Below are 16,504 nucleotides of genomic sequence, written 5' to 3'. Positions count from 1 at the left end.
TAAAAACATTTAAAGTTCTTCTATAGTCCTGAAGCTCCTAAAGATCATGTCTTTTTTCCTCTTCGTGGTTTTCTGTTTTTAGTGTGGAGGTCAAGGCTTGCTTCACCTTCGTAGCGTACCCAACTCACTACTCTCCACACATTAGTAAGTCACACATCGGCTTCCACGACTGTTTCTGTCTTTTGCTCTCGCGGGGCTTTGCATCACTCCCCACAGTGACAGGAGTCATTTCTATTTACGGTAGAAAGTAACCTTATCTGTGAGGTAACATTAGATCTTATTATGATTAAATCACAGCTGTGTAATACTGTACCTCCTCAGATGGGTTTAGTATATCTTCTGTCCCCGGTGGGTTCTTTAAGTGCTCTTTCGGTGTGTGTGTCCTGACATTTCTGTATTTCAACCCATCTGTCTCCCTCTATGTGCTCCCCCATTTTACTCCATTCAAGCCCTCGTAGTGCGCTTTGAAGCAGACACAGAGCGCAGGAAGGTGGGCCTCCCGCATCGCGTTACCTTCCTGGGCCGCAGTTTACTGGAGCCGGAGTACACACAGACAGAAGAAGTGCAGCTAAATCGGCAGCGTCACGCTGTGTGCACCAACGCTGTCTTCCAGCTGCATGTCAGTAATTTAATTTCATGGATGTGTTTCTTTCTTTTACTGTGGAAGGCAGATTTGTATGGAGTATCCCAGTATGAAAAGGACGCTGAGTTGAATAGACATTTCTTTAATTAACTATTTCATTCTTTTCTGCTGTAACTTTGGCCAGAAGTTTAATTTTACATTTTCCCTCTGTGCAGGAGAACATCCGTGACAAACTGCGTCCCATCTCTTTGGTCATAACCCACACTATCAAGCCCGTGCCGCCACGCAGACACTCTGCAAAAAGGCTGGAGAAGCTGCCGCCGATACTCAATGTCTCCCCTTCCAATACGCTCCACTCTGAGGTCTGCAGCAAAATAGGAAAAGAAGTATTTCTAAGGATGATTTAATTTTTATGAGCTCCTGCTGCTCATAATTTACTACATAAACAAGCCAAAGCTTTATGCAATGCTTTCCATCAACATTGTGTTGCTTCATTAATTTAGACTCAGCAAGGATCATTTAAGCCAAATCTGTGACACATAAAATAAACTCAAAACAGAGCATTTAAACCTGTTCTTATACTTGGGCTGCTTTTAAACTTTTTCAACTCAACTCAACGACAGGCTCCTCATTAAGCTTATCTCTTACTTACCTTTGCAACTGCATATACACTTTTGTAGCATACAGCAATGCACCCAGTGCAGTATTTAGTGAACTGATAAATCATTTAAAGCATAAAATGAGTTGTCAGCGTTAATCAAATGATTGACCAATTTCTTTGGCATAAGATTATAAAAACCCACAAAAGTTTAAAACTATAAAACCTCTTGAATTCCTGATCTCAGCCTAATATTTGTCTTTTTTAATCCCTGAAGGTGAACTTTCTGCGAGAAGGATGCGGCAATGACAAAATCTGCCAGAGCAACCTGAAGCTAAGCTACCAGTTTGGTACTCGACCCCTGAACTCTGACCTCTTCATCCCTCTGCCAAAGTAAGTATCTGCTGTGCAGCCCGACACCCCAACAGTTTTTTGTTGTCTGACTGAGATGATAGTGATGATTAATGGCAAATCTTCAGTATGGTATCATATCTAATTTGTTATTGTTTTAATTTTTTTTATTAAATAAATAACAATAAATCTTACACAGAAGTAATGTTAAGTTGAAACGGTTCAAGCTTTTCTAACTAATCTCCCAAAAGCTCCTCTGTAGCTGTCACTGCAGATGAATGCATAGGCAAAGTGTCATATTGGAATAAAGAGTTTACAGTTTACAGGCCTACCACAAAAAATCTACAATTATCTTAAGATTGCTTACTCAGCTTATTTCTGCTCAACCTTCAGACTATGTTGAAATGCCTCTCTTTAAAAATGTTTTGTCTTTTTTGCCTCCTTTGCCGTCTTACAGAGATGAGGACGATGTGCAGGTGTTTTCTCTCTCAGATCAGCGGCTGGTGGTGCTGGACATCACCGTCACTAACATGCCCTCTGACCCTCTTTACCCCGAGGAGGATGGCGATGATGCTCATGCTGCTCAGCTTATTATCTCCCTGCCAAACACACTGTCATACGCCGGCTCCAGGATCCCAGAGCAGGTGTGAGATCTGCTAAATATAGTTTCAGACTATTGTTTTAGAGTTGATGACGTGTTCCTCTGATAGTATTTGTCTGATTTGACTGCAGATGAGATGTCAAGCAAACCAGAATGGCTCCCAGGTTGAATGCGACCTGGGAAACCCCGTCAAACGAAACTCTAAAGTAAGACAAAACTGTGTGTTTATTGTTAAACTCAACAAAAGAAGCAAAAACATATTTAAAAAAAAAACTTTATTCTCATGTTTTTTCCCTCAGCTGAAATTTTCCATCAGTCTGAGCACAGCTAACATCACTATTGAGACCACCGAGCTGACAGCTGAGCTCTCACTGAAAACGTAAGTTTTCCACATTTTCCCTGATATGTGACAACAAAGATCACATTCTTACTTTTTATGTTTTGACTTTCATCTGAGTTCTTTCATGGTTTTGTCCTCAGCATCAGCGAACAGCCTGACTTGGTCCCTGTGACAGCTTACGCTAAAGTTGTGATAGAGCTCCCTCTGTCTGTCAGTGGGTGAGTAACACCTTCAGTCTATAAAGGAGTCTGTGGCAGTAAAGCTGCTTTATGTAGGTCTACTAAAACACCCTCACATGCTTTATGGTTGGTAAAATCATTTCATTCCACATTATCTGTCACATAAATTTGATCAGCTTGTTCCAACTCTTCGCTGAAGCTGTGTTTTTTTCCACACTGAGGTTCAAGATTTAAAACCAGGACTTCATGTGTTTATGCCTGCACCATTATAAACAAGTGGAAATGTGCTCACTTTATACCTCTCTAACCAGAGAACGACCTTTGGAAGTGTGAAAATTTAAAATGAAACCACATGTATTTTAATAATATTTAGCTCATTTATTAAAGGTTTTTAAATTCAATTATGAATGCTTTGCTCATCAGTAAAAGTGGTTGAATAGTGAGGAAATAGACAGTGATGTAATGATAGTAATGTTAAGTTTTGTGTTTCCAGCCTTCTGACACACTGATGGTCACTGTACTTTCTGTATTAGGCGCGTCAATCCCGACAAGCTGTTCTTCAGCGGTGCAGTGAGGGGTGAGAGTGCTATGAGCAGTCTGGACGACATCGGCAGCGCTGTGGATTTTGAGTTTGTGGTGAGAAAAGAGTTTGTGGCTATCTGGGATGCTGTTTTGCCACCTACATGTAAAAAAGAAGAAGAAAAAAGTATATTATAAGTATATTAAAATAGGTTTCAGTGGGGCCAATAACAAAAGCATGCTCATTGGACTTGCTTTTACTGCACTGCAACTTCTTAATGTACCTTTAAAAACAAGAGAGAACTCAAAATGAATATTTACAAAATACAATACTATCTCCTTAAAAGTAAATACTGCCCAGAGAGGTTTGCCTTCTCTCTTGTTTATTTTATCTTTTCATAATAGCAAAAAAAAAAGGACCCAAGACAGAAACGTCTATGAACATACTTTATTAAATGTAAGCTTCTTTTTTTTCCCTCTGTCAGGTTGCTAATCCCGGTCAAGCTCTCCAGACACTTGGCTCTGCCTTCCTCAACATTATGTGGCCCTATGAGCTGGCCAATGAGAAATGGCTCCTGTATCCTGCCAGCTTGACGTTTCAAGGCCACCCGGAAACACAGTGCAGCCCTACATCAGCTCTGAATCCTCTGAAGCTACAGGGCTCCTCACCTGCAGAGCTGGGCAGTCACGGGGTAGGCGGAGCAAGTCACTGCCGACTTTGAACTGGCTCATTTGTTTACACATACACACAAAAATATATATGCTGACTTTAACTAATTTGAGTACATGTTAATTTTTCATGATATATTGTTACATAAGTAAAATATAAAGCATTACATTTAATGGAATCTGGTCAAATGAAAGGTACTTGATTGGTATACAATTATTTTGTACTAGTCATGTTTCCCTGAATAAATAATAATAAATAATATTTCAGTTGCATTTTTTCTCAAAATTTTTTTTTTTTAATTTTTCAGGGCAAACAATATTTTTGAAGAGCAATTTATTTCATTGGAAAAAGGCTCACAAGTCCATGTTTTAACAGCAAGTGACAGAAATAATAGGAATAAGATAAGGACTCAGTCACTCAGTCCAGAAGTCAGTGCTGAATGACGTATGTTAGCAGTTCATTTAGTCTTCTCTTTTTCTGTGTTTTACACTGTTTTAGGAGAGAAGTTAATGAAAAAAATCCTTTATAATATATTATATGCTGTCTCTTTGTATTTTGACAAAACCTTTTTGAACCTTTTGTTGAAACATGCATATAAATGCATCTATTTCAGCAGGTTGGGCGAAAACGCCGCTCCCACCCTGAGGAGGAAGGTCAGATCATGACTAAAGGCAGCGTGGGACAGACCACGCCTGCTGTGGCAGCTTCAGACAGACGCAAGTCGCTCAAACTGGTAAGAAGGACAAGAAGCAGAGAGCCAGGGAAAAGACCAGAACGTGGGTTATTGATTTCCTGCCAATGCACTCAAACAACTCAACAGTTTTAAAATGTGAACACGTAGTCCTCTTTCATTTCCACAGCAGTTTACATTCAGGTGTGACTTTGTTTTCTAGGATTGCCTGCTGGGGTCAGCACGCTGTGTGCTGTTCCAGTGTCCTCTCCACAGCTTCTCCGGTCAGGCTGTGCTTAAAATCCACGCCAGACTGTGGAACAGCAGTTTCATAGAGGTAATATTACATCAGCACCTTTCTGAATATTACTCTCAAGCTCAGCTTCAGTCCAACTGTCACAGCTGCTGCAGCGAGCAGCGAGTGAGCGATAACTGCAGCAAACGCATTTACACAGTGACGACTGATGTCAGGAAGCTCGTATGTTACAGACGATGTCTGGCGACCAAGTCAAATGAACTTTCAATTTTCAATATTCACTGAGATCAAAGAGTAAGAATATGTGAATATGTTAGTTTGCTTTTCCATCAAACATCAATAAAATTGACTGGAAACTCTTTTTTAGTAGAAATTTATTTACAATTTTGAAATTGAATTTGTCATTAAATTTGCCTTGTTTGTATCTCCTCCTTGGGACGAGGAGAACAAGAGGTCACAAGCCTGGATAAATGATGTTTGCATCTGGACGGACTCCTTTAATCATGTAATGATCCCTTAGGAAATAAGGGATCAGCAAAGCACCTAAAGGAAATAGAGTCTAGTTTGTTTTCTCTTTAAATCTCACTATTTCATAGTTTTGGCTCAAACACTAGTTTTATTAAACTGTGTGAATAGTTTATATGATGTAATTAGTGGAGCAAACATTATGTTGCTTTGGCTAAAATTTTAATGCTTCTCTGTGCAGTTTTCCTTGTTTTAAACACAAACTTGCTACTGGCTTTGTTTCTGTCTGTCTCTTAGGACTTCCCAGCAGTCAGTGCTCTGGAGCTGCTGGTCAGAGCCAACATCACTGTGAAGTCCAGCATCAAACATCTGGTCCTTAAGGATGCTGCTGCACTGGTACTTCACACACATTCATTTAAAAAATAAACATTTTTACTGTTAAATTGCTGTTTGTGCATTGCTTCAAGCTTTGAGCTGAATATCTTTTCTTCCTTATCAGGTTTCAGTGATGATCTATCCCGAGCACGGTGTTACTGACCAGTACTGGATCCCCTGGTGGATCATCCTCATTGCCATCCTGGCAGGTGTCCTGCTGCTGGCACTGCTGGTCCTCATGCTATGGAAGGTAGTCCATGAGATCTCAAATGGTCTGTCTTTACTTTTTCACTGTGTTTTTTGTCTTTTTATTCAACTGTAGGTCTTTATCATTAACAGTAGTGGAAAGATTAAAAAAAATCAAACAGGAAAATAAGACAGGTTTACATATAAATGTTTATATAGTAATGTTTTATGTGAAAAATGATGTCAAAGAAGAAAATAGAAGAAAATACATTAAAAATTGACAATTTACTTTTGGGTGGCAACCAGTGTTGGTCAAGTTACTTGAAAAAAGTAATCAGTAACTAATTACTGATTACTTCCCCCAAAAAGTAATCCCGTTACTTTACTGATTACTTATTTTCAAAGGTAATTAATTACTTAGTTACTTAGTTACTTTTTAAAAACACGATTTACAACCTGAAGAGGTGATAAAGCGATAGATCTTTCAGCCCAATTCTACTTTTTCTGCATAATCCATCATACAAAATGTAATCAAATGGAAAAGTCTCTTTTTAAAACTTGTTTTATTAGTTTTAATCTTTTAACTTTATGCATCAAGCAAACATTTAATTATATGCAACATTCTCTGACTGGAAGAAATTTGTTTTAAACCTATTTAAACCTATTTTCTGCACATTCCAGCACATAAAATAAAATATTTTTTGTGTTTACACTCAGTCTTTCAAATAGATGCAAGTAAAACACAGCAGAAAATAAATAAAGTCAAAGACTAGCGGTCCTATTGCTCTATTTTCACCTGTAAAGCAGGAGTAGGGCAGGCGGAGGTTTACCCTGGTGCAGGTGTGCCGCAGCGGTCAGCGGAAGAATCCGCGAGTTTCTCTGTGAGTTTCCCATCACGTGGTAGAGCACTTGGTGCTTGTAAAAAGAAGTTTTCTTCCCACGCACAACGGACACTAATGTTTTTGTCACTTTTTATGGAATCAAACTTAAAGTAAGGTCAGTACTTCCACGCTTTAAACGCTGCACGCTCATACTCTCTCCGTACTCGATATGTGATCCATTGTTGATCTGCACACAGCTGTTGTCACCAACGTTGCACTTGCTTACGTCACTGTCATGAGACATTCTCGCAAAAGAATCACGGTTTTAGTAACGCAGTAACGCAGCGTTCCTACGGGAAAGTAACGGTAATCTAATTACCGTTTTTGCAATAGCAATCCCTTACTTTACTCGTTACTTGAAAAAAGTAATCGGATTACATCTCTGGTGGCAACTGAGTAAAAACACTTTCTTTGTAATACTAAAAATAATAATTCTTAATAATTTATAATTTAACAATTTACACAATTTATTAGAGAAAATTCTTATTCTGTATTTGTTTAAAGTAGTGCTAGCTAACTAGCAAGTGAGCACTTTTCTAAGATGGATTGCAGGTCATATAAGATGTTAACCCTGAAGCCAAAACCATGAAGATTTAGATGCACAAAAAATGAAATTATATATATTTGTACAGTCAATTTGCATTTATGCATTTATGACTTATTGTTTGCATAACACATGAGTATGATATTCTTAATGTATCATTTTTTGCAGTTCATTGCTCAAAAATTACTTTTACAATTTAAAAATTGATGATATAGAGGTCCAAAAACACGTCGGATACAGTTACAGACTTACAGGGTTCATTTGCACAGCAGTGGATTTAAAGCAGTAATAGTTCCACCTGAAATGCGGAAGAAGAGTCACAATAAACTGGAATATTTTAGTAAAGTAAGTTAACTAGTCCTCAAGTACTCTTTTCCTTTCCATCAAAGTTCAACAGCTGCAGGATCCTGAGTGACGTTTCTTTGATGTCACTGCAGTTGCCTTCACTCTGGGCCGTCCGTTATTGGTCTGCCTTGCTCTGATCTGTCCTGCAAATGTTTTATTCCTTCCAGCTCACTCTCACCTGTGCCTTTCCTCTTCTGTCCTCATGTTTGTCCTCTGTGTGACGCTCTAATCTGTGTTTTGTTCCCTTTTCTTTCCTCCTCACCTCTATCGGGGAATCCCCTCTGTTATATATCTGTGTTTTCCCCACTACCCCGCCCCAGTGTGGGTTCTTCAAACGCAGTGAGCGACGCCATCATTATGAGACGGAGTACTACCGTGCCCATTTGGGGGTCCAACCCTCGGAGGCGGAGAAGCAGGCGACAGAACAATAATATAAAGTATACCCCCCTCTGGCCTGCTCTCCCCTCCTCCTCTCACTCCAAGCGGTAAAAATCTTCACCTGCAGTCGTCTTTGTTCCTCAATTCACTCGAAGGCCGGTGGTGTTCATTACAGCATGACAGCAAATGTAGGCTCAGATGATCTCAGGTGGCATCATAGCAGTGACACATGAGATACAAGAGAACTGATCTCTTGTAAAGCCTTCTTTACCTTTGTTCCTGTTTATATTAGTAGAAAGAAAAACATTATAATGACAAAAAAAAAAAGACAGATTTACCAGATTCTTAGCATTTTCCTACTTTATTCTTCAATATAGACAAAAGGTGGCTTCTAGTTTCTGCCATCACTCATTTTTACAGGACAATGTTTGCAGGCAGATTGAGAATTAAAATAAGAGGTTATTAGCTCCATAAGGGGGTATAAAATTATTTATCTGGGTTATATTTTATGTGTCTGTTCATTTTTAAATTAAACCTTCATTAAATAGGTAAAACATTTATACTAAGCAACCACTTTATTTGGTACACCTCGCTAGTTGCACTCACTTTCGCCTTCAGAGGTGCCTTATTTTTTCATGACACAGATTCAAAAAGGTCCTGGAAACGTTCCGCAGAGAATTTGGTCCATTTTTACGTGATAGCATCACACACTTTGTCAGCTATAAACGCATGATGCTAATTTCCCATTTCATTACACCCCAAAGGGATCTGGTGATTGTTGCTTGTTGAGGCAACTCATTGTTAGGTTCAAGAAACCAGTTTCAGATTATTTGAGTTACATGGAACATTATCCTGCTGGAAGCAGCCATCAGATTATGGCTACACTTGGTCATCTGTCTTGGTCGCCTGACTCCAGCATCTGAATGTTGCAGCAGAAATTGAGACTCATCAGTTTTTCCAATCTTCTGTTGCCCAGTTTTGATGAGCCCGTGTGAAATGCAGTCTCAGTTTCCTGTTCCTAGCTGACAGCAGCAGCCAATGTGGCCTTTTGCTGCTTGAGTTCAACTACTTCAAGGTTCAGTGCATTGTGCATTCAGAGATGCTATCCTGAATACCTTGCATGCAACAAGGGGTTATTTGAATTTTGCCTTGCATCAGCTCAAAAGATGCTGGAAATTCTCCTCTGCCAACAAGGCAGGACACTGGATACTGTCTCTGTAAACCCTGGAGATGGTTGTGTAGAAAAATCCCAGCAAATCATCAGTTCATGAAAGACATAGATGTCAGCAGGTCATCTTGGCTATTTCTGTCAGCCTAAATATACGGAGATCTTGCCATGTGAGCGACTAATAAGACTTTTCAACTGACAAGCATCTGTACAGGTGTACCCAGTAAAGTGGCCAGTTAGCATATATGAACTGTGTTGCCTACATTCATGATTTGATCCCAAACTTTAAAAAAGCTATTTTCATTGTATTTAATTCCCCTAAAATGTATGAAATCATCATACCTTATTATAGAAACACATATCTGCTATCTCTACATAGGTGGCTAGTTGCACATATAGCCTAATGCTAGGTATTAGCCTAAATGTCTCCTATTTTAACAACAACCTTTAATATTAATGTCTCCCATGAGCAGCTACTTTGCTAGTCTCAGTTGTTGGTTCACTGAAACTGTTTTCGGTCTTTTGTTCTGTAAAATAATTTAAAACCTTTGTTTTCTAGTCACCTAATCTGTGCCTGTTGAACACCATCCAGCCATCTCTCCTTCAAGGCTTTAACATGCCTGCTGTGCTGTGTTTTGTGCCTCTTACTTTTCAGTTATCTGCACTTGTTCATTCTGGCATCATTCTCAGAAGACTGTTCATTTCTACGCGGTCCCCTCTTCCTAAAAATCTATTAACGATTTGACATGCATTCAATAACTGATCAACTTTTCCAGGTGCCAGACTGAACTTGTCGTTAGGATCAGTGGATGTCTTTGTTCCTTTTAATGAGTGTAAATCTGCTTAGCGGTACTTCAGTGTGTTGGTGTGTTAATCGCAGACACTTCAGGCTGGTGCAAGGTTATAAATGTTGAGCATGAGAGTGTGCTTTTTGGTTGGTGTGCTGTTTTAAATTTATTTTTTATTAAAAAGTCACTTTATTTGCAGCTGGTAATCAGGTAATCACTTTGCCTTCCTATCTGTGAGACGCACTATAAAGCTTTACCTAAACGCAATGAATAAGAGTGGATACTTTTCTTAGAAGGCATGCTATTGAGTAACACAGCACCTCCTCAAACACAGTTTAACAACTGTAGTTACCACAGTCCCTTAAAAGTGGCACTGGTTAATTCTTTTTCCTTCCCTTCTGCCTCCTCCATCCATCTTTCCCTTCTTCTGTGTGCACTCCGACCCACTTTCCTCCCTGGGTCAATAGTGTGGCTTCTTCCGACGGGCGCACTACAAGGACAAACTGCCTCAGTACCACGCGGTCAAGATTCCTCGCGAGGACCGGCCTCAGTTTCAGACTGAGAAGTCAGGAGGCGTCCAAAAAAAGGAATGGGCCACACACTGGAGCGACGGGACCTCGTAACCTGCTTTGATGCCCTGACTTTAAAAAAAAGAAAAAAAAAAGTGCAACACTCATTGTCTTTGCTGTTGAATTAACTGACTAAAAAAGTGCACAGAGACTGGGATCACGAAACGTTGTGCACACCTCACTTCATCATTGCTTACATACTGATGCGTTTTCTCAATACTGTAGCCTACTGAAGGCCTTACATAGCTTATTTAGTCTAAATCAATATCATAGTATTGTACTGAAGGCCTACGACAACATTAAAACCAGTCGAGCTGCTGAGTACGTTCCCCAGCCCTCACTGCTGCTTCACTGTCTGACATCAGAAAGAAGGACTGAAAATCAAAGACATGCATAAGCACCACATGCAGATCCTAACAGACACACACAGATATACTGGACATTATAGTAAAGAAGCCAGTGCCCATGACAAAGACTACTTTTTGCCTTAAATACTGTAAGACTGAAGATTCATATGGGCAATGAAAAGAAAATGCATTTTTCTATATATAAAGGACTTTTTTTAGTACTGGTTAAAGCACTGGGTGGGTGGATGTTCGTGTTTCGATGAATGTGTTGTCTTCTGGGCTCGACGATTACTCTGGGTTGGCTCAAGAAGCCATTTAAAAAGTTCATTGATAGCTTTTGTAGGGCTTTGTTCAATTGCCTGAGTAACTTGAATAAGAACAAGTGTCAGATTAAAAAAAAAAGCAATATTTAAGGTATCGTGTGCTCTTCATCTGTTTATGAAAATTTCTGGTAGTTTTTTTATGGATGTCTTATGATGACATAACAGTGTAAAAAAATCGAATAAGTATGAAAACTTACTGTAGCCTCAATTTAAAACCTAAACTGCTACGAATGAGTGAATTAGTTACAATGTGACGTCTGAGTGATGCCGCCATATTTTTCTCATGAGTTGTAATGTAAAGATGTTTCACCAGGTAACATCTTTTTTTTTTGTTGGACTGCATTAACCTGCTTGTCACACTGTTCTTGTTAATGTACGCCACTCGTACCAGTATGACACTCCTTTCACTTCATTACTGACACTTCTAATTGCGTACAAGTGCCTTATTGTAAAGGTGGCAGATGGTGTGCCACTGGTTACAAACGCAAGGCTACTGCAAATTAGATCATACTCCCCTGAAACATCTGTTGGACACCGGTGGACAAGTAAACAGCCCTCCTGCACTGAAGCAACATGAAGACAGGGAAAAACCTTTGTTGTTATTTTTTACATGAACAAAGCAGCGCGAACATAATGTGTATCAGAACCAGACAAACTCTCTTTGGATCTAATCTGGGTTGATGAAGTGGATGTAAAGCATGAAGGGTCAGCTTGATTTTTTTAGGTATTGCTGGACAATCTTATACTAGCTGCATGTCCTTTTTCTGATGTTCCCAAATTTTCTGTTGGTCATTGTTCGGTGTTTTATTTATTGATTTCGTTGGATTGGCTGCACTGTTTAAAGGTTGTAAATAAAAAAAATAAAATAAATTGAGGTAAACCTGACAGACCGCTTAATTTGATCATTATGCAGAGATCACCCAGTGATGTACAGACAAAAACCAAGGATGTGTAAAAGCTGCAATTCACTTATATAACACCAGGTGGCGGTAACACTCTGAGAAATAAAACATTATTTCTGTAGTTATTTTAAATAGGAGGGAAAAACGAAAACACAACGCATGTAAATTTTGTAAAAGCTATAATATAACTACTTGTCTGGAATAGATTTTGTTTTTCATGGAAATGTTGCCCATAATGTTCTTGAGTATTTGTGCTTGTTAACATAAAGATGAACAGGACAGTAAGGGGTGCAGATGAGATGGGTTTGTCTTTAATGTTTGATTGTAACTCTTCTCGAAGAAGAAATAAAGCATCTTGTTTTGTTTATGTGACATAAATATTCATGGTCTGTGGTCGGCTTGCGCACTGGCTGATAAATTTAAAAAAGTCAAAAACGGAACATTAAATCTTACGATCATTTTCAAGTTTATTTTTAACTCGGACCCATTAGTGATATGAGTCTTTTAAATAGTTTTTTTTAGGTATTACATTTATAGAAAATAAATTATGTAAAACATGATATCCATACTTTAGAGTATTTCACCAGCATCTAACCTGACTCTGCATTATGACGGATTGGTGTAAGAAATAAAATTAGTAAATTGTATTACCAATAAAAATAGCCAGTTTTATTGTGCAAGTACAACACAATCAATTTAGAGAAATGTATTAATTCTGTGAGCTAAATTAAATACAGAGCTTGAAGCAGGACCGTAGCTTAGCTTAATAGCATTAAGAGTGAAAACAGAGTTTTAAAAAAAATGTAACTATACTTTAAAAAAAAAACTACCTTTCTTATTAACATGCTATGTTGTGATTATTAGAGCAACAAAAACCCAGAGTAATAAGCTCTGAACAAGCTTAAAGAAGCCTAATTACTAGCTTGAAGAAGAAGCTTGATTACTTGTATTTATGCTAAGCTAAACAGCATGCCCTGCACCTCTGCAGCTTTTAGATACACTGAAATTAAATTAAAAAAAAAAAAAAATTGACACACTGCTGGGGAACAGATCTCAGACCTATACTGCCCTTCTCATGTTTTACACTGAACACCCTCCAAAATTTCCAAAACACTGATGGAAAACCAGTGAAAGGCATAAAAGACATGAACTCATGTATGACCACAGTTTTATTTTTCTCTGGCCCTGTGAAAGCTGGGATAGACGTAAGAAATGGATGGATGATCGGATGGTTGAGCAATGGGATCACAGAAAACTAAACAAGGGTTTATTTTTGTCCTCTTATTAGAAACAGTATAAACTCACTTTTGTGAGTCAGAGTGAGTAACTTTGATTTTCATGTAATCCAAAAGCTTCTGATCTCATTAATGAAAACTAAAACTCTCAGAATCCATTAGATGTCATCCTGGTTGCCATGGTAGTTAAAAAGAGGCTGTATGTGCGTGCGTGCTTAAGCGGATTGTCACCCATTAGGCACTTTGATGAGCCAAATCTGGTGATGTGGAAGTGACTAATTATTACACACACACACACACACACTGAGGCAACATTAAACTGAACAAGTACCCCTAATAAAGCAAGTGTCACTCTCACTAATAAAAAAAAGCTGGTGTTACTTGGAAAGATAATGGAAGGAAGCGAGCTGACGTTTAACAGATGAATTGTTTCATTTTTAGGCATCATTTGCTTCTTCCTAAAACCCCTTGATCTGCTTGTTAAAGAAAACTCTGTGTAAGCAAAGGGTTTGATGAGCCAGAGTCTTATTATTGACCCAAGGTTTACTTTACATTCATGTCAATAAAGCTTTGGAGAAAGCAAATAATCTACAGTGCATGAAAAGGAGATCCATTATATGGTCATCACAGGTCCACAGCTCTAGCTGTGAGCACAGAATCTCCACCCACCTGCTGTTCAAACCTTCTGTTTGTCAGGGGCAGCCAATCAGAAGAAAGTAGGATTAAAGTTCGGGTAGTTACAAAGAAAGCTTGTTTCATACAGAAGATGATTTAAGAGGCAACATCAAGGCCCAGAGCGCATGCATTTTATTTATTTATATTTTTTGGTAATTGTTGCAGTTCTTCTGAATACAGTGTGTGCTTTGAATTTCTTCCTGTATAACTGAAGTCACATGACTAATCTGTTATATATTGTATATGCTCTGTGCATTACCTTGGGATGGGTGGGTCCGGGTCCATTTGCACAGATTTATTTGTTTAATAACTGGTTTGTGCTGCACGACCCTGGGGGCCACATAATAACACACTCTGGTGCTAAGTCATCACTAATGCCTGATCCGAGCTAAATGGACCTAGTTAAGGCTCTTCCTCCATCCTGTCCCCTGTTCCCCGTTGTACAGTAGCATCTTTCATCAGCTCTCCTGAGACATCCTGCCAGTGACCACGAGGTGTATATAAGACCCGCTGAGGATGTGACCAGCACTGAAGTTCGTTCTTAGCAAGTCTGCTTAGACAGCCATCTTCTTCTCTTTCCTCTTCTATATTTGTCATCAGTGTTTGTCTGACCTCCTCTCAAGTCTGAGAACATGGACACAGCTGCAGCGGTGACTCTTCTGGCACTGATTATGGCGATGGCTGGCGTCAGTCACGCTCTTCATATCCAAGCCGGCCTGGACAAAAATGACATCTTGCCTGGCAGCTCAGAGGAGAGCATGCCTGACCGCCTGTTGGGGCTGGTGAGACAATCAAACCACTGAAAAACCTGTTAATTTTCATTTCACGTACATGTTGACAGTCTATTTTATGATCATTTGAAGCTTTAAAACTGAAATCCTATCGCTGAAGCACATGTGGTGATTTTTATGCATACTTTGTGCCTGATTTAAATATGGACTGCCTGCTCTGGTACATGCCAACATTTTCTGAGAGGATTGTATGTAAATGCGACTTGAGCCTTTTATCAAATGAGACAGGATAAATCACAGAGCCCATTTAGATTTCAGATGGTGTTCCTCTTCATGCAACAGTGTGAAATACACTGTTATATATTCTGGTGTGAGCAGATAGTCGGGGGCAGGATAGCGAATCAGATAAAGGACAAGAAGATCACGAGTACTAGATTTTCTCTTTGTGACATGCAGGGACGGACAGATCTGGGTTTTACTTTGCATAAAATGAAGCGAATGGATATTTTGGTGTGCACCATGTACATCTCTCAGCCTTGGTGCCTTAATATCTACATCTCAAGGCTTTTTGCCACAGTAGGACAGACTGTTTGGAGTCATCAGCCTTTTAAGTTTGTGATGTTCTTCATGTTCTATTTAAAAAAAAAAGAAGAAAGTTTGACACGACGGTGTGTGCTTGTGTAGCCTTAAATGTGTCCTGGTGTGTTCCAGGAGAGTGAAAACAGAGATAGCGACACTGATGATCGCTTGCTGACTTCATTGCTGAGAGCCCTGCTGCACGGAGCTCAGAGAGAAGCCAGGGAGTCTGTCCTCCATCAGCCACAGAGGTCAGTGGCATCACATCGCCTGTATTAATCTACATTTCAAGTTTTCCTATCAGATGTGTTTACAGAAAAACACTAATATAGGAAGTTCACTGATGTAGTTTGGGCTTGTCACCAAATCATTTTTTACCCATTCTTTCTTCAAAAATACACCATGTGGGTAGTTTGTAACTATTTAAAGGGATTATGATATACAGTAGGTCGCACCGTGTACTGGAAGACAGGAAGAGGAAAATCCATTTAGCCATTTGCAACTACTTTCCATATCTGAATTTTAAAAGATCAAAATGACCCATTATGTACTTGAAATGTCCGTTTGTAAAAATCATTCACAGTCAAAACGATTCTTATGGCAAAGCTGGGTTCATTAAACTGGTCTCATCTTCAAGCGACCTTCCTCTGTAACAGTCCTTCAAGCTCAAATGTAACTGAGGCCCAGCTAAGATCACAACATCAACATCAATATTTTGTATTTTCTGGTCTGCGTTTACAGATGTTTATTTATCTAAAATCATAGTTTGGAGTTGAATTAATTGAAATAATTCCCACTCTTGGTGCTTTTCCCGTCACAGGTTTGGCCGCAGCTCCAGAGGGCAGGTTGTGCTGGAGGATCAGATGCATTCCCGTGACTGGGAGGCTGCCCCCGGTCAGATCTGGAGTATGGCCGTGCCTCAGAGATTTGGCAAGAAGTAATGTTGCAGTCATGCGGTGTTGCCCTGGTGGAAGGTCAAGCAGCCGAGAGTTATAAAGATACTAGATTTGTTCCACTCTAAGCTCCAGCCCACTAGGCTTGACTTTACACCTGGTGTCCAGTGAAAGATGACACTAGCTTAATCTTTCATGATTATGATTGTTGTTATTTTCTTTGAATTTCCAACACTGGGAAGGAAGCACGGTGACTGGTGATTGTTTGGATCGGCATGTTAAGGACTGAAAATGTTTGTTGTAAATTGTTAGTTGCTATGTTTTTGTTGTTCTTCCGTTCAAATAAAAGAACTTTA

The 16,504-nt window shown here is 39.3% G+C and overlaps 2 protein-coding genes across 6 annotated transcripts in view; both read left to right on the top strand.

Moving 5' to 3' along the window:
• itga7 (integrin, alpha 7) overlaps window positions 1–12,326 on the top strand; it is a 38,441-nt gene extending 26,115 nt beyond the window's left edge. For 2 of the 5 annotated variants that reach the window (XM_085407590.1, XM_085407587.1), the window contains exons 11-25: window positions 83–144; window positions 450–619; window positions 799–945; window positions 1,459–1,574; window positions 1,990–2,176; window positions 2,265–2,339; window positions 2,433–2,512; window positions 2,614–2,691; window positions 3,186–3,288; window positions 3,657–3,863; window positions 4,458–4,574; window positions 4,735–4,848; window positions 5,530–5,628; window positions 5,732–5,857; window positions 10,365–12,326. In XM_085407590.1, coding sequence (XP_085263716.1) covers window positions 83–144; window positions 450–619; window positions 799–945; window positions 1,459–1,574; window positions 1,990–2,176; window positions 2,265–2,339; window positions 2,433–2,512; window positions 2,614–2,691; window positions 3,186–3,288; window positions 3,657–3,863; window positions 4,458–4,574; window positions 4,735–4,848; window positions 5,530–5,628; window positions 5,732–5,857; window positions 10,365–10,520 — 1,837 coding nt within the window. In that variant the 3' untranslated portion in view covers window positions 10,521–12,326. Of the gene's footprint in view, window positions 1–82; window positions 145–449; window positions 620–798; window positions 946–1,458; window positions 1,575–1,989; window positions 2,177–2,264; window positions 2,340–2,432; window positions 2,513–2,613; window positions 2,692–3,185; window positions 3,289–3,656; window positions 3,864–4,454; window positions 4,575–4,734; window positions 4,849–5,529; window positions 5,629–5,731; window positions 5,858–7,883; window positions 8,049–10,364 lie in introns of all 5 variants that reach the window. The other 3 variants (XM_085407586.1, XM_085407589.1, XR_014911807.1) reach the window with 2 other exon arrangements.
• Window positions 12,327–12,531: 205 nt separating this feature from the next.
• npffl (neuropeptide FF-amide peptide precursor like) lies at window positions 12,532–16,504 on the top strand. The gene is made up of 3 exons (XM_085407591.1): window positions 12,532–14,730; window positions 15,391–15,506; window positions 16,076–16,504. The coding sequence occupies exons 1-3, from the start codon at window positions 14,581–14,583 to the stop codon at window positions 16,194–16,196; spliced, it is 387 nt and encodes a 128-aa protein (XP_085263717.1). The 5' UTR covers window positions 12,532–14,580; the 3' UTR covers window positions 16,197–16,504.

The sequence above is a fragment of the Rhamphochromis longiceps genome, linkage group LG5 (genome assembly GCF_057381845.1).
Source record: "Rhamphochromis longiceps isolate RC_006_pf linkage group LG5, R_longiceps_female_GT1.1, whole genome shotgun sequence".
Taxonomy (NCBI): Eukaryota; Metazoa; Chordata; class Actinopteri; order Cichliformes; family Cichlidae; genus Rhamphochromis; species Rhamphochromis longiceps.
This window is presented reverse-complemented; position numbering and strand designations above follow the sequence as displayed.